Source organism: Psittacula echo, assembly GCF_963264785.1.
Source record: "Psittacula echo genome assembly, chromosome: 2".
NCBI lineage: Eukaryota > Metazoa > Chordata > Aves > Psittaciformes > Psittacidae > Psittacula > Psittacula echo.
Window position 1 is genome coordinate 12,369,660 of NC_137737.1, and position 27,757 is coordinate 12,397,416.

Consider the following 27,757-nt stretch of genomic DNA (forward strand, 5'->3'; position numbering starts at 1 on the left):
TTAGCAGTACAAATGCCTGTGGTATTCATTTTAAGTTCACAAATGAATAAAAGATTATAATCAGTGGGAAAAGTGGATGTCTCCCTCCATTCATGGAAAAAACAGTATCACCTGGCACTCCAACTTAGCAAAAAAAATTCCTGGTTTCTGGCAGCTCACTTGGAGTACAACTGAAGCTGTTAATGATATTAACAAAATGTCCTGGGATCAAAAATGTGTCATTTTATCTCAGCTTATAGAAGAAGTTATACAAACCACTCTTGGCCTTCACAGTTCTGAGGTCCTCTTAGCTAAAATAAAATCTGAAAAAAAAACCACAACCCACCTGTAGCTGATTAAGTTCCATCAGATCACTTCAGGCATCTCCTTTACTTGCCTTTCCTATCTCCTCAAACTTGCTTCCATTCCTCCTTTGTACTATTCCAACATAGGATTTCTGTCTGTGGCTGGTACCAGCTCTGTGCACCCTTTGCAGCAAGACTGACAGCTGAGCTGCCCTGTGTTTGATTGGTTAACTAACGAGGCGAATGCTTCATCCCTGACAGTGTTCAAGGCCAAGTCAGGCTGGGCTTGGAACAACCTGGTCGAACGGAAGGTGTCCCTGCCCGTTGCAGGGAGTTGGAAATAGACGAGCTTAAGGTCCCTTCCAACCCAAACCATTCTGTGATTGTTGATGTCCATGAAGTGCATCTTGGTCACTAATGGTGCATGACTACTTACAATGAATAATTGCATAATGGATATCAAAATCCATAGATCAAGTAGGAAGACAGTAGCAATAACATGAAGTTAAAAAAACATGGTACTGTCTTTATGTGCAATTCTGCTGGTAATGCCCAAAATGGAAGAGGTTAGCAAGACCTAAGTATTATCTATTAGAGGTAGATTAGAGTTTGTTTATATTGATGTATCACCAGGTTTCATGTTTTTATGGAGTCTTTGCAATGGTTGAAAGTAAATAAGTACTGAAAGCAGATCACTGCATTATGATAAACTCTTTCATTTTATATCACATTGTACTTATTATACAGTATCAGTAAGTAAGGCTATTAAATGCAAGCTGAGTGACATCTTTCCTAGAAACGCATTTGCTCATCTAAACTAAGACTGAAAAAACCCACCATATTATAATGGGAACACTGTGAAGCATGATTACAAAGGTCTCATACTTGATGACAGGGTTCAGCTTTACACATGAGAAAAATTTTGCTGTGATTACAGTACATTCTTGTTGATGGTTTTTCCCTGTTACAACTGGCATTCCATAGTGCAGAGGATACCTAGATTATGGATTCTCAGGTGTTGCTAGACTACTTACCCTAGTCTTAAGCACAGTCTTAGGGCATTGTTACAGGTTTTGAGGTTTCAGAAACCAGAATTGCAAAGTGACTTATGAAAGAGCAAAGCCATACACAAGCATGTGTGTTTATCCCAGACACATGCTGTTGGTACAGCAGCAGAAAGATGAACAAGTAGAGGGAGAGGGCAAGGTATAATGGCAAAAACTACAGTTCACAAGAAAGGTAAAGGTGAAAAGCTTTGCTTGAACTGTCCCTAAATATCTAAATCCAAGCTATGGATAAGTGACTCCAGGCAACGAAGCTACCTGTGAAGGTCTGAAGTCTTCACAATCAAAACATTTGGGTAGAAACTAAAAAACTATACTTAACAGGCTGAGCATGCCGCTCCCTGAATTGCTGGCTTGCTTGATGGTGTTTCAGATACTTAAAGGTGGAGTGGGTGGGTCTAATTTTATATAAGTGATGTAAAGTAAATATCTTGCCATAATAGCAATATCTTAAACAGTTTTCTGTATTTCAAGAAAAAGTGCGGTCTTCTCCCCTCCTTGAACAGAATAATCACTAAGAAAAGCACTCGAGGCAGACAGCATCAGAAATTAAACACATGTATAACATGAAGCATCACCACAAATACTGACATTTCATTTCCAATAGTAATAAGAACACAACATCCGAGTGCCATTTATTTCAAAGAAGGTTGTAGAAAAGACAGTGTTTTCAAGCAGTTTCATCAGGAGAAAAAAACCAAAAGAGATAGTGTGGCCCTTTACAGGAAATGATTTTTGAAATCCACCGTATGGTGGTCTCTGACTGCACAGCACTGTGATACCTTTTATAGATAGGCAAACTATCTCAGGTAATAACCTGACATATATATATATATATATATATATATATATATATATATCTGAAATCACAGTATCATCATAATATAGGTATTAAAAATAATATTTAGGTGAAGTCTAACAAGAGCAAGGTAACCAAGCTAACCCCTTTACAGTCTGGGAGATAATGGCCATCCCACGACATATTATGTTTTAAAAAACAGCCTCTTTCAGAGTGGACCTGACTTCTTAAAATGCACAACATCAAAAAAAAGCAAAGAACATTTTTCCTATGTTGCCCCAAGTACAGCCAAGTCAACCACGATCCTACTAAAATACTCTTGCTGTCTGTTCTTCAAAGCCCAACCTTAATCCCTGTGAAAGTTATGAAGTGAAAAAGTTGGCTTATGCATACTTTACAGCATGGTACTACATCATTTTAAGGAGAAAGAGCATATTTATTTAAGAAAAAAAAAAACAACAAACTTCTTTCCTTGCAGTAGCCTAACAAATTTTGTCTTATACCTCTAAAAATGTAACAAACATTTATTATCAATTTATTCCCTTCTCATAGATTGTTTTGCCTGTTGTTCTTTCCCAAAGACCACAAGTGTATTCACAATCCTGACAAACACTTTTCAACAGCAGGCACAGACACTGGTCAATCATTTTTCTGGTTACTCTCGTTCTTAAAAATTCATTTAAATGAGATTCATCACCAGATAAAATAGCCATAAAATACCCTGTCACACTATTCAAGACAGCATAGTTCTGTTAATATTGGGCCCTTTAAGCCATCATAAGCTAGAGGATGAAAAGAAGTGTAGGGATCAGGGAATACAGAAATAATATAACTCTACAGATAAACAATAGTTTTACTTTAAATTATGTATAGATGCAAGTCAGTGAAAAAATTTACATTTAAAATAAATAAATAGAAAGCTGACGCATTCTCAGCCAGGGAAACCACCAGGCCAAGAAAAGATTAAAATCTTTCTAGATATTAATTTTGTGCTTTATTTTTTCTCTTTCCAGTTAAAAAGTTGCCCTTTTTTCCAAACAGTATACATTCTGATTATCCATATTCCATACAGAAAATCAGTTGCTTGTGACCAGCAAGAAAGGTACTTTTCTTCATATTTATCTGACAAAACACAATTACACAGTTTCTTTGCCAGTTCTATCAGCCATTTTTGAAAGACAGACTCCCATACAAGTCATGGAATACCTACCGTTTAATGCACTATGACAAAATCTGTGTTCCCAAGCATATAATTCATTTAAGGATCTGTATTTATTTCTCATTATGCCATATTATTGGTTTAAACTTAATCCACCATATAACTCTCAAATCAGATTTTAAAGTAGCTGAAATCAGGTCTTAGTGGCAGGAAAAGCGATTGTTACTCTGTAAAACACACGTAATAACATACAGAAAAGACTTGGTGAGAACCAACCTGAGGATCCGAGAATACTTGCTGCATGTTGTTGATTGGGCCATATGGAACCCCGCTACCTTCAAAGAGCTGCAACCATTCAATCGTTGCTTTTTCTGAAAACCTAAGAGCAAATAAGAAGCATGTGGTGTCAACTCCGTGCTTTCAGATTCCAAAAAATAATTGTATAGCATGTCTCCTCCCTCTCTCATTGCTTCCATACTCTTCCCCACTGACTTCTTTCCAGGCAGTGAGTAACATAATGAAAATGTACGACACGTGGGCTTCAGAAATGCAAAACCCAAAGATATAAGGGAAAGAACGTAGCTGAACTGACTTCTATTTCTGTGCTGGATTGCTTCAGATGATCAGAACGATGTAAAGCTAAATTTATCTACAGTTTCAAATAAGGATCAATGGGTTTCCTCCAGTGCTTAATTACGCTAATGGGCTTCACATTTGTTTTCTTTCATGTACATATTTAACAATAAAAAAACTGAAAGAACATAAGTACAAGTCTAACATAGGACACTACTCACTAAAAGCTGAAGTAAAGCACCAGAGTGTTTTTCTTCCATTACATCCAAAACATACATGAGGATCAAGAGCCACATTTTTTGGTCAGATAACAACACTGATTACCTATTTACTTGCTGTATGATTGTATAATGTATCCTAAGGATCTCTGCTCAGCTTATTTCTTTCTAAGCATTCAATACCATCACATTACTTCTCCTCTTTTGCTAGATACCTTTTCTTTCCTCATTTGCCCAGTAGAGCTACACACATGAATAAAACAGACTCTTGAAGAATTACCAGTCCCTGAGAGATGGTATTTTCTGCAGCCATCTTGGATTCTGAATCAAAGGTAAACTTATTTGGAGATCATTTCTTAAATTTCATGATGGTAAATAACACTGAGGGATTATTAGAAAGAAAAGCTCTACCTTGTGATATGTACAACACTGAAAAAAAATTAAGTGCGATTTAATGACCCGATAGAAATTAAATTAATAGAAACCTTGATAAGGGATGCTCTATTAATGCTATTCTGTACCTCACCAGTTCAGGGTTCCCTAAGCATTATCTGGAACAATGTCAGTAACATTCAGCTTCACTTCTAACACGTTATGCAAAAAACAACCTTCCAAGTTTCTGATAGAAAGTTGACAGAGACTAAGCCCAAGGCACGAAAATCCTTAATTCAGTATAAAGTCAAACTTTGTAAACTTACTTTAATACATACGAAGACATTGGCTGCAAAGTATTTCATGCTACTTTTAGAATAAAGAAAAAGAAACTAGCGATGGCAACAAGTTAGGTCACAGATATGGAACCAAACTTCACAGTTAATATCCTTCTCCCTGGGCAGTAACAACTTCCCCAAGCTTTGAGGGAATAAATCCTGATATCCAATGCATTTTGCACACTAAACAAATAGGAAAATCGTAAAATCATCACAGACAGGTTTAGGATGGAAAGGACCTTAAAGCTCATCTGGTTCCAATCCCCCTGCCATGGACAGGGACACCTTCCATTAAGACCAGGTTGCTCAAAGCCAAGTTTTGCATGGGTCTTCCTCAGAAATAGAAGCTTTACTCCTGCTGAATACATGTGAAGTAAACAAATAATACTAGTAGAACTGGAAGAACAATAAAATAGAAAATTCAGAATAAAAGGCTTTAAAAGTGCAAAATGTATTATAAAATGAAGCACTGATTTCTGAAGAAATTAAGCATAATGAAGCACCACTTCTAATGAAAATGTAAAATTTTTGCACTGTTCTACTATACACTTCATTGACTATTCAAGTTAACTCATGGTAAAGATGCAGTCAGTCATAAAGATAATTCCACTCTTGGGCACATCTAGTGTCCATCTAATTTAGTACTCTGTTGCTGGCTGCACCTAGAAACCAGGTACACTACAGGAAATTGGGGAAAAAAGGTAACTAGAGAGGTAGATAACCTTCCCTCCTCAGAGACTGCAGCCATTAGGAGAGCATGACTTTAATCTAAATTATAATTTGCATTTCCCTTCAGTACTCTGTTTGGCAACAGTTCTCATAATCTGGATATTCTTATTCATAGCCTCCTATTACTAAGGTTTGGGGCTCAAAATATGCACAGTGCAAATATGATTCACACAAAAACTGTTCCTCGTCAGTTATTGGTGCTATTTATACAGAATTGTGCTGTTCTCTGCTAGCAACTGAGACATTTCCCTCCTGAAATGCCTCATAATTCATGGCCCACTAACTCCTTTTTTATAAATGAAAAGCTTTTTTCAGATACTACTTTTTATGACACCTCAACCTCCACTACTATCTCATTTCCAAGAAAAGACAGCACATCTACAACAGGACTCTTGAACTCCATCATAACCATGGTGCTGAGGACCATCACTAAGAAATTATTATAATTATTGATATTTTTATCATCATTCCCTTGATCATCTGATGTCCAAAGCATGACACTCTCAAATGAATCTTTATCTGTCCACAGAACTTCAGTGATACCTGGTGACTGCAGAACTTAACCATGTGATTCACGCTCCAGCTTCATATATTTCCAGATGAGTCCCTTTTCCCTCTAAAATGTTCCATCTGCTACAGTTAGAATCACATAAATGCCATTTAAATTATGATTTATTTGTAGAATCATTTTAAATCTGTAGTTTAGCTTTCTATAATTATTACCAGTATTTTAGAAGTTCAAAAGAATTTACTTTTTTACTGCATTAGTCTGTACTGCAAAGCTTGAATGCAGGCTCTTTCTGAAAACACCTCTGAAAAAAGGATATGTATAGCAACGGAGAACAAACCCATTGCTGCAAAGCCTGTATGAAGGCTTCCTTCACTAGAAAAGGCTGTAGTCTGCATGACATCTTATTTGAGTTTTAAAAAGTACTCTGAGCCTTCTCTGCACTGAATTACACAGCACTCATGAAGATACTGAAGTTGCAATATTGAAATGAGGCATAAGATTCTGAAACTTTTAACATTAGAGATATTTCATGTGTAAAAATATCGTTAAGAATAGAAAGAGCAGCATGAGCTAACTGAAATGTTATTTCATGATAAAAAAATCAAACTCAATATATTTTTCCTCAATTTGTAAATCCAGCAGGCACCATTAAATGAAAAACTCTAAATTTAAACCAGAAAATAATGAAAAAACATTACAGCATAATATAAAAAACTGCTTCCAAAAGTAAAAAAAAAAAAAAAAAAAAAAAAAAAAATCTATCAAATAAGAAGAGCTCACACCTTATTTCCTTACTCAAACCATAGTGTAGCTTTGCTTCCTAAAAAGCAAGACCCTAATCACTTTCTGCTTACTAATAAATTCTAATAATAAAAGTGAGAATGGATATTTATAAAAGACAAAATCAAAGCATAGAAAAATGTTTAAAAGCAAGTATTAAGGGGAAAAGAAAGAGTGTTTGCTTGAATTGCACAAGTAGATGAAATGGCTTTAATGAATTAGAAACATACCCAGGTTCTAGTAAAATACATTTTCTCATGATGTTAATTATTAAACTTTATTTCTTTTTAACAAATATTGTTTTTCAAAGAAATAAAGACTTCTAAAGCATGAATGAATCTACTCTGTGTGTACTCTTTGCATATACCCCATTTTCCAGGTTTCCTAGGAAATCCTCAGTCATTGGTACATCCTTTGTAGAAATCCACCCGTGCTTCTCTAATGGATAAAACCATCCAAATCCACACAAGGTAAGTTTAGAAAAACTACTGAAGCGAAATACTACTTTTTTCTATATATGAAGCTTATGGCAATTAATTTAATCTAGAAAAGCAATTTGGATAGCTATCAAATGCAGAAGGAACAGCAACATCTAGCTTTTTATACACAGTCAATCTCAAAAACCTTCTCTGTTCTTGCTGAAGTCCACAAAAGCATTCTGGTGTTTTCCAGCACAACTTGAATTTGCATTGTTTTTTCCATTGGTTTATTCTATCAATAGTCTATTTAGTTTCAAATACTTACAATATTTTCTCTCTTCAATGGTAGTTAACTGAGTAAAACAGTTTGTATCGTTTCTCACAGTTATAACTATGGAAGACACCATGCAAAATTAAAAGTCATAGAAAAATATTTATTTGAAAATTCAAATAATGGATCAGTATCCCTTAGTGTACAGCAAATATACAATTAGAGTTTTCAAAATTAATACTATAGTATTAATACTATAGTATTAACTCAATAGCATGTAAGCATCTCTGTGTTAGTGTCTAATTAGCATCCTCTTGGTTACTGATTAATCACTCCGTGAACCACACCAGAACCTTAATTATCTTTGGGATCAACATGATTGTAATGACAGGTTTTGCTCATGGGTATGTCAACTACTTTAAACAATGTCAACTATAGTAGATTGTAAATAGTAGCTACATAAAGCACAGCCTAGATATTTACAGGTACCACAAATCAACCCTGAAAGTTGTTTATATTTCTGCATATTATAAATGTTCGTATCAGTTTACTAGAACTATCAATAAACCCTTATCTTTAAGTACAGAACTTGTACTACAGATGAATGGACATTTGTGTTCCTTTATGAAGTTTTAAAGCCATCATGACTTTTAAGGAACATCCATATTGGCTCCCGAATAGTAAAATCCAGCATGTTCCAGAACTAGTTCTCTTTGGATTCAAATAATGTTTCACTATGCACACTACAAGTATGCTCCCTTTACCCAAGCATTCCTCTCTTCTTCTCAAGTAAGCAAAAGGACTGTAACTTCTGTAGTTATAACAAAGGAAGTGCAAATTAACTTAAAAAGTGCTAGGTAAACACACATCGATAAAAGCACATTGAGGGTAATGGAAAGACAGATGGATTTTGTTGCTGTTCTTTTAACTGCTCAAGGGCAGAAAACCAAAAACCACTCAAAAACTCACTCAAAAACCAATTAGAAGATGTCCCTTGATTTCAACAGCCTTGTAGCTAGTAACATATGTCATCAGAAAAAAGAAATAGCAAGTTCCCTTTCAGAAAGGATCTTCACCTTCACACATGTATGAAAACACTTGGAGGTTCATAAAATGGCGGGAAAAGAACACAGAAAATACCCAACTTACCCAGTCCAAAAATCAGATGTTTGAGACATTTCTGATCTCTCTCAGTTGCACACATAGAAGTGAAATTAAATACTAAATGCAAATTAAAAACCAGTAACAATTTAAACCAAAGGATTTTAAAGCAACCTCTAGCAGTTTGGTAGCCGATGCCCACACAGCTCGACCATGTCCACACCGATGCTGAGGTAGCTGACTGAGGGAAGGAAAGCTTGCCAGCTGTGCCACATTGAAGTTAATTACCTGTCACATACCTGTCCTGCTGAAGCAATTAACAACCAGATCCTCATTGCTGCATTGCTATTAGCAGTGACTTCAGCCTGCAAGGCTCTGGGTTTAGGAACAGAAATGGTGGGGATAGGGAAGGAGATTTACAGAGCCTGGGAGTGCCTCAACGAGCATGAATTTAACAGCGCTCGTCATCGGGCAACTTAAGCATTTTTACAATACACTTTCCCCTTTAGGTGCCCTTCTCTTCCTTATTAGGTGGAAACAATTTAGCAACGATCTCAGGTTCCTCCATGCTTCCTTCCTTCTCATTCCTTTTCCCCTCACACTTATATATGCAACATGCAGCTGCAGCGCATAGCTTAGAATAAGGCCTTTAAAATGTAAGTGCTAGGAACAGAAGGTTCACTCCAAATCGTTTTCAGCCTTAAACTTCTCGTTTTAAGCCTACAATAATTTAGCTATAACTGCAGGAACGCTAACCATGATGAATTTATGTGGTTTTCATTATGGGAGCTGCTTCACTTTAAAGGCTGAAGCCATGTCTGCTATTCCCCTTTCCCCTGTACTCATACAACCCCACACGCTGTTCTGTTTACAGGTTAATTTCCCCAAGCACCCTGGAGTATACATTTAGCTGCACTGCCTTAAAACATGTCTGCATTACTGAGGTGCAGGGTAGGATGTTAATGTTCAACTTTTGGGGTAATCTGAAGAAGGACACCAACAGACTAAACCCCCTTCTTCAAAGCAGCTTCTCTTCCAACTGGCATTATACCAGCTTTTGCGCAGTTGCATCTCAAATTTCACGTACACACTATAGATGTGTGTCTTGACATAGGTATGCACATCTACACATAGAAAATAATCTACATTGTGCCTGGTGCCATTCTGTTCCAGAGGAAGCAAAGGTAAAAGTGGAAGGGAAGTGTAGAGCAGACCAACAATTAAAACTTGGTTCTCTTGGATAGATGTACATCTAACTCACAAACCAGAGGTTTCCACTGGAAACATAAAAACCAGAGTGCTCTGTAGCCTGTCAGTTCTCACATGAGCTGGGAGCCTCAGGGGCCTCTGTGGTAGCCATTGAACCTGACCTCCACCCAGGGTAGGGTCATGTTAAATTTGACTCTTGGCACACACCTGAGAAAGGAAGGCATTCAGAGGCAATTTGCTTTTCTCAGAGTTCTGCTTTGGAATCACTGGGGGGAAATGTAACCTAAATGAAGAGGAAGATACAGAAGGCACTGAAACTTCCTTTTCTTGTAAAGCAAACATAGTAGGTGTCCAAATGTCAGCCGTGGGAGGAGAACGGGGAAATAGGCTGGGAGGAAGATGATGGGGACAGAGAAAAAAAGAGCCTAGAAGGATGAGGACCAGAGATGGGAAAAAGACACCACCACCAGCAGCAAAGCAAGTACAGAATACGCCATAGGCCTCCACGCTTCTTCCCTGTGACTATCCTATAACCCATAGTCCTTGGTCCTTGCAGCATTATACTAATTTCCCCATATAAAATGAAACTGAAAACACTCCCCCTCTCAAGATGTATGGGACTGGTTTCTGTAGTTCCCTCCTTTTGCCCCAGTGTGAGAACTGGGTCTCCCTCAAAGTAGCATACCACCTCAGAGTGGTCAACCCTTCAGTCCCATTCACTGAGATCTGACAGTCTCTGTGGGTATGTGAATTTAACCACCCCTACCTGCTCTTCCTCTTTCCCCCTTGTTCTTTCACATGTACCCTACAGAGCGAGTTGAGCTGTTGTAAACAGACAGCAAGTTGGGGTGAAGAGCTAAGGGCAGATGTGCTTCACTCTTCATCTCTGTCAGGGAAAAGAGAGGCTGAAAAAATTCTTCCTGAAATGAATGGCACAATTCACACCTCTCAGAGCTGTTGTTTCAAGCTACATTTACGTCTCAAGCCATATTCACCTCCATCTTGTATTATCACTTAGTTCAGGACTGTGATGAATAGGTCATTTCACACCTTTCTGAAACGTCTGCTGTTTAAAGGTCAGTTTCTTCTAAGTGCTATATAATCCCCATGCTTATCTAACCGCCTTGAAATCTGGCATGGTTACTGCAGGTGGTGAGTAAAATTATTGATCTAAATTAGAGGTCATTTGAGTCAAGAATTCCCAAGATACAGCCTTTTTTCAAAAAAGACCCAACATTCTTTAACATTTACTGGTTTTACCAACGTTTCCTTTGTGCACACACCTAGAATAAAACTGTGGCCAGAGAGTCTCAATTGCTTAACCCTAGCAAATGAAAGGCATCAACTGTCTCTTTGGTATTCAGAGGTCAGACGTTTGTAAGAATTTCAGCTCCACACATGCAGCAAACTAAATGCTCAAGACTTCAGGGAGTTCCTGACCCTCTGAGTAGGTCTGAACATCTCCTTCTATTCCTAAATAAAACCTGGGATATCTTTTTCCTAAAGAGGAGCAGGAGGAGGAGGAATCCTTCTTCCTGCACTTACTGCGCACATGAATTCCAGTTAGTCCATTTTGAAATTAAGAAAAATAGGAAAAGGTAAGTCATACCTCTGAAACAGTCTGGAAGGGACACAGGAGGAAGGAGACAGATTAGATATGTTAATGAAAGCCTACTCTAGGCTCTGCTGGCACCTCAGTTCAATAAAATTGTAATAGCATCAATGGCTTAGAAAAAATGTATGCATATTATCTACTGTGCAACAGCAGTGATATTTGCAAGCAAGTACAGATCCAAGTATCTGCTACACAAACGGTGCTTAGAACCCCAATGTCTTGTGGAAAAGGAAAGATATATAAACAGAAAATGTCGGCAGAAGAGGTTGGGGAAAAACAGAAGGAAACACAACTGTATGTTTACTCTCATGTGCTTCTAGTCACCGTAATTACTGCTGAGATGCTGAGACACAGACCACATCCGTGCTGGCCTTTTCACAGAAGTACTCTCAAAGGATTCCACTACAGGACCACAATTCCCATTTGTGATTCTAAGCATGTATGAAAGAGAAGGAACATTCAGGAATCACCAGATTCCTATACACAGATGCAATTTTTTACCTGCTTTTTACTGCTCAGCCTGGCACACCAAACAAGTTTGCTGACTTTTTCCATTGCAACATCACTGGAAAAAAGCTGCTTTGCCTTAAGTTGTGTGTGACCTGCCTGGCACAGCATCAGAAATGAGACATGGATGAATGGCCTGACTAAATCCTTAAAGGACTTTCATGTTTCTTTTTGCCTCCCACCACACAGAAGGGCTCATCTCAACAAAACTGGCTGTAGCAGAACCCATGTCAAGAAAATCACAACTCTTCTAAGCTGCTCCAGCTCATGTCTCCACAAATTCATTTTCAGGTGGGTAGCAGTGTACAAACACTGAGCAAATGGGAGGGTCTGCAGGTGTTTCTTTCCAACTAATGCACCCCAGGTTTATATATTCCATGTGCTGCAATACTATCAAGCAATCAGTGATTTAAGATATTTTTCAGTGACATTCTGCTATTACCCTTCTGTCATTTCCCTTCATTTCTCAAGGGCTGACATTTTTCAGCACTGACAAACTATTCATTTAATTCTCTAAGTACCTTCAAAAATGAACCACGTATAATTTTACAAACAACTGTGCATTAGTGAATAAAAGCAAAGTTACCATGGAATGCGTACAGAAACGTATCCAACCTCCATTAGAATGCTAAAGGTGTTTGTTATAGTCAGTGTTTTAAAACTGAATGCCAGATGAATTCACAATAATATGACATAACAGGATACTATTGGAAATGTCTACTCCAGAAGTGTGTATACGGTCACATACTTCCATATAAATTACACAGAAATTCAGCCTAAATGATGGTAATAAAACAGAACATAAACTCTGACAAAAAAAGACATAAAGCAGTAATTGAAAGAGCAATGAGGTAATCTGATGAACTAATAGCTACAGATATAAAAACAAATTAGAATTCTGGCAATTCACTGAAAGAACAACTGTTTCTTGAACTTTATCTTCATATTCAGATATTGCCCATGAAAAAACAAGAAGCATTCAACATTAACCACAAGCAACAAGCTATTAAGTATTTGATCTATGGATGGCAAAATGACACTTTTATAAGGTACCAGAGTATATCAGATAAATGCCACATTAAATTAAATGAACTCCAAGTAATAAGTCAACACGAACCAAATGTGAAACTAAGACTGACAAGACAATAAGAGCTCAAAAATATCAAAAGATAACTGTTCCCTCTCAAAGGATTGAAACTTACAGGAAGAGTTGGTTCACCTGTGCAGTCACATCATTTGTTATAGGAAAGCAAGTAAAAGATGAGTTCCAAAAGTTTATCATGAACAGTTGCACCATAATTATTTGAAAATGTAAAGTCACCTTTAAAGTCAGTGTGTCACTGGGGGCAGGACATCTGAAAATAGACGCGTAAGACAGAAACAAAACTGCAAGTGCAACAGGAAGACGAAAAATCACTCCCTCTGCACTCTTTAATGCAAGGTGATTCTGGTTCTCAGCAGCCAAAAAAGGTGTGGGGGTGAGGAGAGAGGAAGCATGCTACTAAAACTCTCTGCTCAGGTGAAATGAACAGGGAAGGCAGCTGACTTCATGCTCCTAAAAAAACCCCAAGCAACAAAATTGCCGGAATGATCATTGCTACACATTTGTTGACAAAGACTCATACAGGCCAAGGGACAAAACGATAGCATGCCTTTTCTTGAATCACTGACAACAGTACGTATACTGCCTCTTCTGCTTGTCCCCCAGAGTAGCTGAAGACACCTTTACAGAGCTTAGGTTTTATTCTTATGCCATAGAAATTTAACATCCTCTCCATTAAACAGAAGAGCACTTGACAGAGTGGGCCTTGTTAAACAGTGAGGAAGATAACTAAACTATTTTAATCTCTCAAATAAAGGGTTCCTGTGCTGCCTCTCAAATAATTTTTAATTGAAGTATTTACCAGGATGATTCACAAGTACATATAAGTATATATCCTTTTGATTTCAAAAGTATTGACCCAGGGTGAATTTGGGGCACAGAGTACCACAGTACAGAACCAGCAGTGAGAGAGTAGCCATTGCATTAACAGATTAAATAACATTTCTTCCCTTTTAATTAACTCACCGTGTTGACAATATGTCAATAAGTTCTTTTCTGTTCTTGACTCTGAGTGTATTAGTTTTGTATCTGGAATCCTTACTAACTTCAGGCAAATTCAGGATCTATGAAAAAATAAAGGAGAGAAAAAAATGTGCTTGACAGGAGGTATTTATGTAGCTGAAGAAATTCATTACCGAGTTAAGATAGCTTTCCAAAAATCCCTACTTCTCATTAATCTTTTAAAATAGATTAGGAAATAAAGAAAAGATACTGCCTCCTGGTTAATGTTACATAACAAGTACAGAAAAGACAAAAAAGAAACTGAAGTTCCAAATCTTAGTTGATAGCTTTCACCAGTAGCTAGCAGAAATTCTTACCGTAGAACACTACAAATGTCTGTGAAGTGTTCCTGTAAGGCTGGAGAGATCTGTGGGATTATCCTGCACTAGGTTCTATGTCACAGAACAAGAAATATGACTGTACTTCATATGCTAGACTGAGGAAAGCTATGTCTAAGAACATTTTTTTTCCATTTCAATAATTTCTGTCAAAAAGGAAAGAAAAAAAGGAAGAAAAAAGTCTTTTCCTATTGAAATGTCATATACATTCTTATGTTTTCTTCTGAAAGAATTAAGAAATAAAATTACATATAAAGAAGAAATCCTTCACTGTGAGGGTGCTGAGGCACTGGCACAGGTTGCCCAGAGAAGCTGTGGCTGCCCCATCCCTGGCATTGTTCAAGGTTGGAGGGGGCTTTGAGCAACCTGGTCTAGTGGAAGGTGCCCCTGACGTGGAACTTGATAATGATTAAGGTCCCTTCCAATCCAAACTATTCTATGATTCTATGATTTTTATCTGCAAGCTAACATAAACATCAATCTAGCATCTTCCATCAACTCTTAATTCACAGCATATTTTCTTTTCCTTCTATGTTTACACAATCTAGTTTATGAAAATCACGACAATCACAAATTAACTTCAGAAAATATTCTTCTCTCCCTGTCTTAAAGATTAACAATAATATTGGCACCCCTTAAAACTATCTCCTCTTCTTAATACTGCTATTTTGGAGTTGCAAATTACTGCTTTAGAGGAAAAAAAACAACCAACCACGTAAGGCTGTTCAAAGTAAATGATAGTGAATACTTATTTATGACAGCTTAAAAAAAAAACAAAACAGAAATTAATCAGAAAACTATGGTTCCATTTGATGAGTTATATGAGAAAACTGGTCATATGGAGTTACTTACTCTACAGTTTTAATTAACGTTACTGACTTCAGCTTTAACTTAATGTGCATCTGTTGTAAAGCTGCGTGTCTATATATGTCCTTCTCTTTTTTTTTTTGCGACTAACAAATGCACATTTGAGAAGTTATTCATTAATGAGCCATTAATCTTTCTGCATCACGCTGCCAATGTTACTTTCTTATTTCACTGTGACCACTTGGAATAAAACTGCTGTTCTTTTCTAGGCCTCCTCCAAGCTTTCAGATGCACATTCAGAGTTTGCACTCTGTGTTTTGTCCCCCAACACCAGCAAACCTGCTCATACTCTCCTTTGCTATACACAAAAGCTCAGTCTTCTGAAGAGTCTTGCTCAGTATTCCTATTTATACTGAAGAAGCCATACATCAGGATCTGCTTTTATAACACTTGACTGCCATGAATTGCACTTCAGCTAGCAGTCTTACAAAGTTTTCCTGCAATTATCCAAGTCCCCAAGCAATCTACAGTTAGTGTGCATTGATTCTGAAAATATCACAGTGAATTATTCCAGCTTTTTCTTTCTGCTTGCCTGAAAAGATATGGTTGAAGTAGAATGTCTGCAATTGTATACAGCTTGAGCCAGCTGTTCCATCTCCACAGTATGTGTCTTCAGGGTAACAGTTTCCATACAGCCTGTATTTTTAGCACCAACTCATCTCAGAAAGGTTCTTCAATAGCAATTCCTATGTTTGAATTAGTGGTCTCTGTATTTACTGAAGTTCACTAGGATGTTGCAGGCCTTCCCGTAATAAAGTCATCTTCCTTTATTGGCTCTCCCTCTTCATGGTGTTTTAAGTTCCAAATCACCATCCACTTAGCTCAGAGCATACCTCTAATGGGTTTCACAGCATTTTGCTGATTTCCACATCACTCCATTTCTGGGCAATGTAATGGCCCAAATTCATACCTTCAATGACTCGATAAGGGTAAAAAGACTTTTTTTTAGAAACAAATAAGATAATGGTTTATAGAAAAATCTAACCATTACCCAAAACTTTAACTATTTTTTCTCTCTTTTATTTTTTCACTCTCTTTGAAATGTGAGCAAACATAATTTTTCCATATTCTGTACATCCTACTTTCAATTCTAGAAATACCAGAACACGTTAGTAAGAATGAAACAAAAAAACATCAGCCTGAAGACTAGGGCAAATATTCATTTCAGTTAATTTCTGACCTCCAGATTCTGAAGTAACACAAATCTTAGAAGCACTGCCTCATCTTCTGGGGTACCACTCATGTCTTACTGATTACAGAGAGAGAATGTAGCAACAAGTCACACCACAAGTCTCAGCTGCACCCTAAAGTGAGGTGAATGCACGGCAGGAACTTTCAGAGCCTTCTGGCTCACACCATGGTGTCAGAACCTACTGAGCCAGATCCTCAGCTCTGCCTTACTCAAAGACGGTAGGATGACCAGCATTTGGTACGTAATTCCTGACTTAGGTGACAAAGCACCAAGAAGACATTTATATGTATGTCCTGAAGGATTTCCTTCATGAGACAATGGGTCTTTGATAAAAATGAGTTGAGTTGAGGCAGGTAGACACTTCTCCGTCATGTTAAGGTAATGATCACACTTAGTGGTTGGACACCTGTATGCAGCCAAACTAAAGCAAACTTTGAAGAGGTTAACTTGTTACTTACTGAGAAAGACAAATCAAGCAAGTGAAACCAGACCCTCCAAATAGCAAGGTACGGATATGTACCCCTGTACTGAGAGAATCACAACAGAACTGTCTCCTTACTACATATTCCAGTTATTAGTTGTGAACATCCATGGAAATGTGAAATGTCTGACATAAACATGAACAATGAACAAATGAAGGAAAATAATGCTCAGTTTCCTGATTGTGGTTAGCTTAAGTATTCAAGTTTGCAGAGAAAAACCAAAAGGGCAAGGTAGAACTCTCCTTTTAAAATTGCTGTCTAATAATGCTATATGCAAAACTTCTCCTGTCCCGGCTTGCACGCTACTGTGGTCTTCTGTTTGGAGTGTCACCACACTTTATTTGGGACAATTTTACAACCACTCTTTCTCTTTTTTCACTGCTCAGGAAAAAGCAATTTTAGGTATTAAAAGGACACGAAAAGAGTATGGGACAAATCCAAAATTATTTTACAACCTCCTCAGCCACCCTCTGTAAAAACAGAATTGCCAGCATTGTGCTCCTTCAGTTCGAAATAATGAAGATACCAGATTTTGAACACAGCAGTCCCGTGTGAAGACTTGTTCTTTAACATTGTACCTCTGCACCATTTGAAGTCAGCTCACAGTTCTGTAATATTTCTTTTCTAAGAAGTCCACAAGTTACTCCTTGAGCACAGACCAGCACATACTGTGTTGTGTTCTAAAGGACTATGCATTCAACTAGTAATTACAGTGGCACGGCCCATCTCCTAAAAGATTATAGAGGAATGACCCATCTCCCAGCTTTGCTTTGTTAAGAGTGGGCCTATCATGCATTTTATGGAGAAATACTGTCACACTTCTTGAAAAAGGCACCAGTGTGACTCCCATTGACATTCACCACTCCACAACTGGAAGGTTGTAAGCTTGTTAATGTTTAAGCAATCAGCTGTGCAGCTGGACAGGCTTCTAAAGGGGTTCAGCACCCACAGGTTTGGGAATTGGGGTGTTTGGAACACAGAAGCAAAGCACAGAACCCACATCAGTCCCCTGAACTACAAGCCAGAAACCAAGGTTAGAATTTATACTCACTACTTATTTTCACACAGAGAAAAAGAAGAATTAAGAAGCAATTGGCAATTAATTTCCTAGTCAGAATGGAAACTATTACACATTCCTGTAGTGTTTCCTAACACACCATTACCTTGCACACAGTGACAAACTGCTGATCATTTCCAGCTCCCACCACGATGTAGCCATCCTTGGTCTTAAAAGCCTGGAAGAACAAAGGCAGGTGATAATCTGTAATTAAACTATAAAATATTAGCACATCTTTGAAGTGAAAACTTTGTAAATAACGTTCAAATGACTTCCCTAAACATTCCAATCTATTCCATTTCCATCTCTACTTCTATAAAAGTGGCTCAAAGTCACCCTTGAGAATGGATGCATCCATTTTGATTTTTTTAATGTTACTCTAGAACTTTTCTAAAGTTGAGAAGTTATCTTGGTTAATATTTTATTTGCTGAAAATATGGCTTGAGGCATCCTGAAATCTTGCAAATATGTCTCTCACTCACAGGGACTGAGGAGGATTTACCAGAATAACACACACTTGCCAGGAGTTATTTATTCAGCTTCACTCAGCCTCACTGCAAGCAGACACCTGCACTGAGGTGTCACAGACCCTGGCCAAATATGCAAGTAAAAAATAATTGCCAAATAGCTATGACAAATTAGGGACCTTCATGGGGGTGAAAGGGATAGACTACATCTTTCCAGCTCTTCAGCTGAAGATTAAGCTACCTCCTTGGTCAGTCATCTCAAGATCAAGCTCCTGGACAAAATGGGACTTCTCATCCAGCTTTGAGGATTTATGTTCTTTAATTTTGACTTCATTTCAGTGGCCTTACTGGCACATTTCATGATGAACTGAATATTTAACTGGGTAGGAGATCACAGCTTTCATTTCAGGCTAAATCATCTCCACTTAGATTTCCTCCACACCTCACCCTTATACAAGGGTGTGTAACTGCAGTTTCAGTCACAGCTGTCACAACCATGATTTTCACAAGCTCTTGGGAATAATTTTTTCACTATGAATTTGACTTCAATGCAAGAGGCCAGCAGAGCCTGGTGCACTAATGGTGACCAGCCCTTGCAGAGAGAAAATCCCATCTCCCACTTTCAGAAATCACTTTTTCTGTTATGAGCTCTCATGTCCTGATCTAAAGAAGTGAATTCTTACTACACATTTTAGTTAAATAAAACAAATAGAAGCCATGATGTGGGAACACTTCAATAATTAAAAGTTTTCTCATGCCACTGTGGCTTATTCTTCTTCACAAACAGGAATACGCTATTCCAACTTGCAATCTTTCATACAGATACAACTACAATCATGCTAAGACTCTTCCCATCCGGTATAGAATGATAGAATCATAGAATCATACTTAGGGATGGAAAGGACTTTAAGATCATCAAGTTCCAACCCCCCTGCCATGGGCAGGGACACCTCACACTAAACCATGTCACCCAAGGCTCTGTTCAACCTGGCCTTGAACACTGCCAAGGATGGAGCATTCACAACCTCCCTGGGCAACCCATTCCAGTGCCTCACCACCCTCACAGTAAAGAATTTCTTCCTTATATCCAATCTAAACTTCCCCTGTTTAAGTTTGAACCTGTTACCCCTTGTCCTGTCACTACAGTCTCTGATGAACAGTCTCTCCTCTGCATGCTTATGGGGAAGGCTGCTCTGAGGTCTCCACGCAGCCTTCTCTTCTCCAGGCTGAACAGCCCCAACTTTCTCAGCCTGTCTTCATACGGGAGGTGCTCCAGTGCCCTGATCATCCCTGTGGCCCTCCTCTGGACTTGTTCCAACAGTTCCATGTCCTTTTTATGATGAGGACACCAGAACTGCACACAATACTCCAAGTGAGGTCTCACGAGAGCAGAGCAGAGGGGCAGGATCACCTCCTTCAACCTGCTGGTCACGCTCCTCTTGATGCAGCCCAGGATACGGTTGGCTTTCTGGGCTGTGAGCGCACACTGAAGCTGGCTCACGTTCATTTTTTCATTGACCAACACCCCCAAGTCCTTCTCTGCAGGGCTGCTCTGAATCTCTTCTCTGCCCAACCTGTAGCTGTGCCTGGGATTGCTCCGACCCAGGTGCAGGACCTTGCACTTGGCATGGTTAAACTTCATAAGGTTGGCATCAGCCCATCTCACAAGCGTGTCGAGGTCCCTCTGGATGGCATCCCTTCCCTCCGGCGTATCAACCTAACCACACAGCTTGGCGTCATCAGTAAACTTGTATAATCAAGGCTTTAAAACCGCATGTGGAAAACTACGTCCTTACTGAAATTCAAGTACATCATATTTAGGGTATCACTTGTTTACTGTCACTGTGTTTCATTTCCTGGTAAATAATATTGTTCAGTCTAAGATTTTAAGGGAGCAAAGAGAAATCCAGCAAACATTTAGTCCTAAGCATGCAAAAGAAGTTCCACTGAGACCCAACATGTTAAAAGTCCAGAAGCACGCACAATATAAAGGTACTGCATACTCATGCTGTGAAAAGTGATGAGCACAGAACAAAATGGGGAAAAGAATACAGAAAAGAAAGTTCTGTATGAATGTATAAGCATTTTTGAGATATATCCGTTCATGTACAAAACAATCATGACAGAGCCTGGTGTAGGAATATGTAAGACACTTCCCTCCTCCCCCCCCCCGAGTAAATGGTTTTTAGTAGGAATAGTTATGAACTAAAACTGTCAGCATAAACTTACTACTTTTAGTTACAGGCAAGATCTGTTTTCTGAACACCCTGCCCAAATCCTGATCTGTCTTTGCTGATGCTCTGAATTCTAAAACCAGCCACACACATTTCACACAAATTATGGGTTAAACACTAGACGTATCTGTGTATGCAACACAATATAGTTTTTATTGGTGCGACCACCTACTACTTCCAGTAAACACGAATTAGAAATTCTTTCACACATTCTTTTAAGCTTCTAGTCTGGATGCCTCTTACAGATTGCAAAGCCATATGTACATATACACACATCCCCTTCCTCCAAACTCCAAAATACATGCAAATTGGTAGCATGGGCAAATCTGAGAGAGTCTACTATTTATCAGTAACTTCTCTGGAGACTTCCATCTCTGTAAGATGCAATCACACCATAGCTGCACACCATGATGAGACACGCATCTGTATCTGTGGGCTGCCCATGCAGCAGTGGGAGTCACCCTTTCAAAGCCCTGGTTATGAGCATGTGTGCTTCAGTTGCTTTGCGGAATGTGTGGGAAAACTGATTATTCTTAATTGTATTATAAGTCTAAAAAGCTAAACCAACAATCATACCCTTACGCAACAAAAATGGTATCATAATAAATGCAGCAGTGTCTTTTCCACGAAGCTTAACTCAAACGTCTTCAGCTGCTATTTTAAGTTTCCCATTACATAACAACTGATTATTTGCCAGTCATTGCTGCTGATAAAGCAGAAACTTCAAAATGTCATTAGCACAATACTGATGCCAACATTTAAGGGTGATAACAAAGGTTTTATTCATCACCTGTAAATGTACACATACATACACATACACATACACAGGTTACTGTCTGGTCGCAGAAAGCTTCACAACCTTATTATACAAAGGAGAGTAAGGGAAGAGCGCAGACAGATTTTAATGAGATTTTGTTTTGATAAACTACTGTCCATCACATTGAATCATTTCACATAAGCACAGAAGCCTTTTTTCCCTTCCCCCTTCTCTGAAGAATGAGGCCTTCTGATAAGACTTTTCAGAGCATGAGCATGATTTAACCTGTTACTCCCATGTGATATCCTGAGCAACAGGACATCCCTCAGTGAAGACAACAAACAAAAAACAAACAAGAAAGTTATTAGTCCACATCCTATTCATGGAAAGGTGGTGACAGATTGTGAGCATCCAAAGGCCCAGCTTTCAGTCTGGTGTGAAAATCTTGAGGTTTTTTAAGAAAGAAATCTCCAATTCACACTGAATGATACATACAGCACATGACACCAAAATATGCATGTTCAAAGCCAGATCTCAAAGTCCAGTGTGCATGCACCAAAACCTCACACTGACTACTGGATGTTATGGGACCTCACTAAGACTCCGCACTTTTCCTAGTTTCATCTTAGAACTCTCGAGTACACCTGAGATTCTTGGTGTACTGAAACATTTTAACCTCCCTGAACACATGGAATAGAAACTATCACCTTCAGAAATGTTTTAAGGGGTTTACAAGCATTCTTCAAAAATGCTACATAGACTATACAATACAACAGACCATACAAAAAAAATGCAGGCCAAACTTAACCATAGTTCATTATCAGAGTCAATCAAGACTTGCTGCCATAATGTGAGGCCAAACTAGCCAGTCTCTGCTCTAAGTCAGTGGCCTTCCAAAATTTGCTGGCTTTGACAGTGCTACTGAAAGACCTACAATCTTTTGTAGTTATTGTCTTCTTTATGAATTTTAAGCTTATCTGTGCAATGATCATCAATCACACATAAATACCTTTGCATGTGTTTTTAAGGGACCAATTAAAAGAGTGCCAATTCCAATGATCACAAGTCGAGGTAACAAACCTCTGCGATCAGCTGGGGACAGTGCAGAACAAGCACACACTTGAGAAGTCTGTAAACTAAACCAGTATTTTCAACAAAGCTTTGAAACGTTATCACCAACATTTTTTAAGGAAAATAGATTCATTCTCATATGTCACTCCTTCCGCTCCACTCCATCTTCCCATTTTAAGCAGTCTTTTCACTCACTTATGGATAATTACTCAGTAAAACATTATGTGACCATGCATAGGTCTCTGTTTCTGTGCTTGAAGTATCTCTCTGGTATTAACTGGTGTGGTCAAACAGAAAAGCTGGTCTCTTGCAGGCTTGGAACCACAGAAAATCACGGTGTTACTTCTAATTTATTGCATAATTTGTCTTCAATTACGCTTTGAAGTTTCCAGTGTGATATTTGACGCAATGCAAAGGTCATTTAAGGACAAGCATTCTCTAGTCTTAATGTAGATTAAAGGCGGCAATTAGAAGGTGATGCATTCAGGACTTGACTGACCTGTATGCAGGCTCTCTTCTTCTGACAATCAAATGCATCTACGGCATGTGGTGATTTTTTTCTCTTTCAACCTTATAAACTCTGGTTCCCGAATACATTAAAGAGTAGGAGATCCGCAGTTTTGCTTCAGATCCAGAACAGTTACATTCCTTCCAGATGGGATAAACTTGGCACATCATTTCTCTACCTTTACACATTGGTTTGAATAAAACACCAGCTGTGCCACAGAACCATGGAGTGACCATGTTCTTTTTTCTTTCAAGGGAAGAGCACAATCCTTTCATAACAACTCAATTACTGTAACAAATGGGAACAAGACCAAAAAGCTTGGTCAGTGGTAGTTTTGAGCACCACATATAAATCATAAAGACCACACACTTTGAAGCTATTTGCCTACTTTGCACTCTCTTCCAGTGAAAGCAAACAGTACAAATAAAAATGTAAATTTCATGGACTGGATTAATGTACGCTGAATGTTCTCACTGAGCAAGCTGAAGAAGAGCATTCCGCATGAAGATTTCACTTTTCCCCCCAGTCTTCTCAACCCGAACTAGCTGTCCATCCCTTCACTGCCATGCTGCATGATGAACTATCCTGCGACTTCACAGCTGTCACAGTCTACCAGACAGATCAGTATTAACAACATCTGCAATAATTCTCTTGCAGAGAAGAGACTTTTGACTGGATGCCACGAGCTTGTGGGAAAGGTGTTTACGGTAAGAGTGGGAATGATTACTTTGGTCTCTGAGATGAGGCAGAACACCAGCACTGATGTCAAAGAAAGCAGACCACAGACTAACAACCAGGGAGACTGTTCACTTCTGCAGAGCCCATGAGCCATGAGACAGTTTTTCTGATCAACCTTCAACTTCCATGCAGGTGTGAGTGTGGAAAAATGCCTTTGCACAACTCATCCAGGAGCAAATACGATGATAACCGTTAAATATGCTCTGAATGCGTCTTACCAGAAGTGGTAGCAAAGTTAACACAAAATCACAGCATCAAACAGGGATATCTACATTTCGTGTATTACCCTCAACACTCATGCAGGAAGCAAGACAGCCAAGTTCTGCCCTCCTGACTGTGTCACATTTTTACCCAGTTGTTACCTAATGTGAGAAGTCTAAACTGCTGGGAACAGACAGCAAACAAGGCAGCTCCAACCCCAGATCACTGTCTGAGATCTAGGTTGGAGACAGGATCCCTCTCTTGCTTACTCTTCTTCAGCTCATATGGTATTTGCACTGTTCATTTCCTAGCTGTCTAGATGCAACACTTCCATTTGCAATCTGAAAGTATCAGTATTTACCAAAAGGACTTTCATAGCTGTTCCTTCATATTCAATAGTGTAATTAACATTAACTGTGGATTGCATACCCTTATTTTTAGAGATAAGAGTTTCATCCCGATCATATCAAAAAACATGTGCTGCAAGGAAATTCTCTTTATTTTCCAATGTGAATGCAATATACGTCCAGCCTCAACACCCAAAAAGCCACTTAAAAACTCCTGAAAGAGCAGTGAACAGCTTTAAAGTGGGAAACTTGTCATTTTCCCCAAATGTCTAAAATTTAAAATACTTAAACTATACCTCAATTAAAGATAAATTCTCTGGTATTGTAAACTGGCATTAAAACTGTTCCTCCTTGCTGCTGAAAAATAAAACTATCAGGCACAGAATCACATTCTCCATTGCCACATTAGTTTTCCATTAGTTTTTCAACAATGAAATTACACACGCACACACATGCACACACAAAATAAATAAACTTTAATCACAGTATCACACTGGAGCCAGTGTAATTAATGTTGTGTCAGCATTTCCATTTAAGCCACTATTTTCAAGAGGTTTATAGCACAGCCATAAAAATTCAGTTAGGTTGAAATTAAGCAAACAAGGTCTTATACAGCAAGCAACATTTAAGTATATATACAGACAGCAGGCAGTTAGTACTTATATGGGAATTAAAATAGACGCTTATTGATTTTAAAGGGCACTGCAGAGCTATTCTTTAAACAATATTTTTCTCAACATTTACAATAATCTCTCAAAAGCCTGGATCCAAGCTATGTTTCCTTACCCTTTTTCCTTCTCACACAATAGTTCACACAATTTCTTCCCATTTTGCGACTCCAAGCATTGGGGGTTTTTGTTTCACTTTTAAAGTAGAAGAATGCAATGAAAACATTTCTTTTGAAAAGCAACACACACACACGACCACAGTCTGATCCTGATACAGGCCCTCCAGGCATTATTGAAACAGAAATGACAAATACTCCTTACACCTTCCAAAAATCATAAGATAAAGCTCTCTGGAAAATCTGAGTACTTAAATATGAGGTTTTAAGAGTGCTACTTAGAATTTAACTCTAAATGAGGTCCTATTTCTGCTTTCAGTAGAAATCATCAGAGCAGGTTTTGTGTCATTATTTCTGTCCCTTTTCCCTCTGCACTCTTTGGCTTTAAGTGATGTAGTGGTGCAATTTCCAAAGGTGAGCTTTGTAATCCTGACTATCTTTTTGGTAACTCATACTGAGCTAATCAGCCTGGCATTTCAAGCTACAGGCAGATGACCCAGCGCAAGCAAACTAGAACTCAGACTACAAGTCAGAATAGCAGGCAGTGTCATTAACTTAAAGGGCCTAGTAACTTAATGTCCTGCTATAGAGAAGGCTCTTCAAAATGCTCAGCTGAATCATCTGTGAGTTTCTCTGACAACCAGCCAACCGAGATGAGCAAGGAATCAAATTAGCATCAATGCTGATGAAAATCAGCAGAGACACCAGCGAGGATATAACAATTACAGGGGGGCAAAACTGGCTGCATTTCACCACTTGGCACTTTTACAACTTAAAATAAACAGCACTTATATTTGAAATCTGCCATTTAGCTGCAGAACATGATGGACAGTGGTAGAAGAAACTTCATCCTGCCAATGTGCCTTTGCCTTCTTTTCGACTTTTTTCCCAGTTAATCTCTCCCTCAAGCAGTACATGATCCTATGCACTATTCAGTAGACACACTATGGTGAACTAAGGATGCATTTCGAACCTATTTCAACCTTGACTCTTCAGTATCCTTGATCTGTGTTTTTAAGTCAGACTCACTAAAGTTTACTGCATGTAGTTCGCTTTGGTTTAAAGCAGTACTTTATGTCTAACTGAGATTTAAAAGTTGAACTGACAAGGATGAAAAGTCATTTAAAGTCTTCAATTTATGTGAATAAAATCCCCACCCCACTGCCAGGCCATAGGAATAATGCCAGTGAGATCTGATTTTAAGAAAATACAACATAATGCTTGCCGAGTGGAACACTTACACATGTCTAAAAGTCAGAAGTCCCCTTCCTCTTCACGTTCCTGTTCTATGAGGTTTCCTTAAAACTATAAAACTCATACTTCCGTTGTTCCCTAATTGTCCTTTTTTATCATTCCCCATTAATCTGAGAAGTACTGATGAAGAATATCACATTACTGCAATTACAAACCTTTATCTACCTCAAGTTTAGCATTATTCCAACTGTTAAAGTTTGAAAATCACTACAAATAGAAATTAAAATATAACACTTTTTGCCAATTTAAAACTGTGCTGGCCAATATTTAACCAACTTTTCACCCTAGCAGCTAAGAAGTTAAATTATCCGCTGAGAAAGAGCTGAGGAAATCTCTATGGTAGTAGCTACTGACTTAGGTTTTAAAGAAAGATTTTTACACCTATGGCTTGTAGAGTGCTTTTGCATAATAAATATAACTACCCTTTACAAAAGAACTTGTTCTGGAGAATCAACACAGTATAAGTGTGCTTCTATTATCACAACCTAAAATCTACATCAGACTTTATAAAAACCTTCCAATACTTAGAGGAGGCCTAGAAGAAACCTGGAGAGGGGCTTTTGACAAGGGGCTGTAGGGACAGGACAAGGGGGAATGGCTTTAACCTGACAGAGGGGAGACTGAGATGAGCTCTTGAGCTCTTAGGCAGAAGTTCTTCCCTGTGAGGGTGCTGAGGCGCTGGCACAGGGTGCCCAGAGAAGCTGTGGCTGCCTTATCCCTGGCAATGTTCAAGGCGAGGTTAGACGGGGCTTGGAACAACCTGCTCTAGTGGAAGGTGTCCCTGCCTGTGGCAGGTGGCAGGGGGTTGGAGCTGGATGAGCTTTAAGGTTCCTTCCAACTCAAACCATTCTAGGATTCTATGATACTGAACACTGTACCAGCATCACTGTACCTCAGTCCGCTGACAAATGAGCATGAACATATACTGCTCCCACTAGAGTCTGTTGCAAAAAACATGTTTTACATATTTTCATAGTAAATAATTTACAAAAGCTAAGCCAAAGCAAGTACACACAGCCCTGCAATTAAACCTGATGTCAGTCACAAGCAGTCAAATCGGTTTAAAGCTACGCAACTACTGCTATCCATATGCCACAGTACAGCCATGTTACAGTCTACACGCTAACAGCAAAGATCTCCAGTAAGAATGAACATCCCGTAAAGAGAGGAAGATCCTTGTTACAGGAACGATCCCAGCTATTGAGGGGCCCAGTCTGGTGGCTATGGCTGAAGGATGGTGCCAGCAAGTCTGGAGAAGCAGCCTCCTGGCCTTCATAAGCTGGCAAAGTCAAAGGGCTGGTCTCCTAATGATCCAGATGGCCTTTTGGTGACACTGGGGTTGGCATCAAACGGGCAGCAGCAAACCAGGCACACAGACCTGCCATTGTGCTGGGAAGGGCTAAAATA

General features: G+C 38.7%; 1 protein-coding gene across 1 annotated transcript in view; it reads right to left on the reverse strand.

Moving 5' to 3' along the window:
• The window catches only part of SUGCT (succinyl-CoA:glutarate-CoA transferase), a gene marked incomplete at both ends in the record, with an annotated part of 312,897 nt that overhangs the window by 177,774 nt on the left and 107,366 nt on the right, over nt 1-27,757 (reverse strand). Inside the window, 3 exons of the mRNA XM_080610616.1 lie at nt 3,583-3,685; nt 14,018-14,115; nt 18,096-18,167. Of these exons, the coding sequence (XP_080466742.1) occupies nt 3,583-3,685; nt 14,018-14,115; nt 18,096-18,167 (273 nt within the window). The remainder of the gene's footprint in view (nt 1-3,582; nt 3,686-14,017; nt 14,116-18,095; nt 18,168-27,757) is intronic.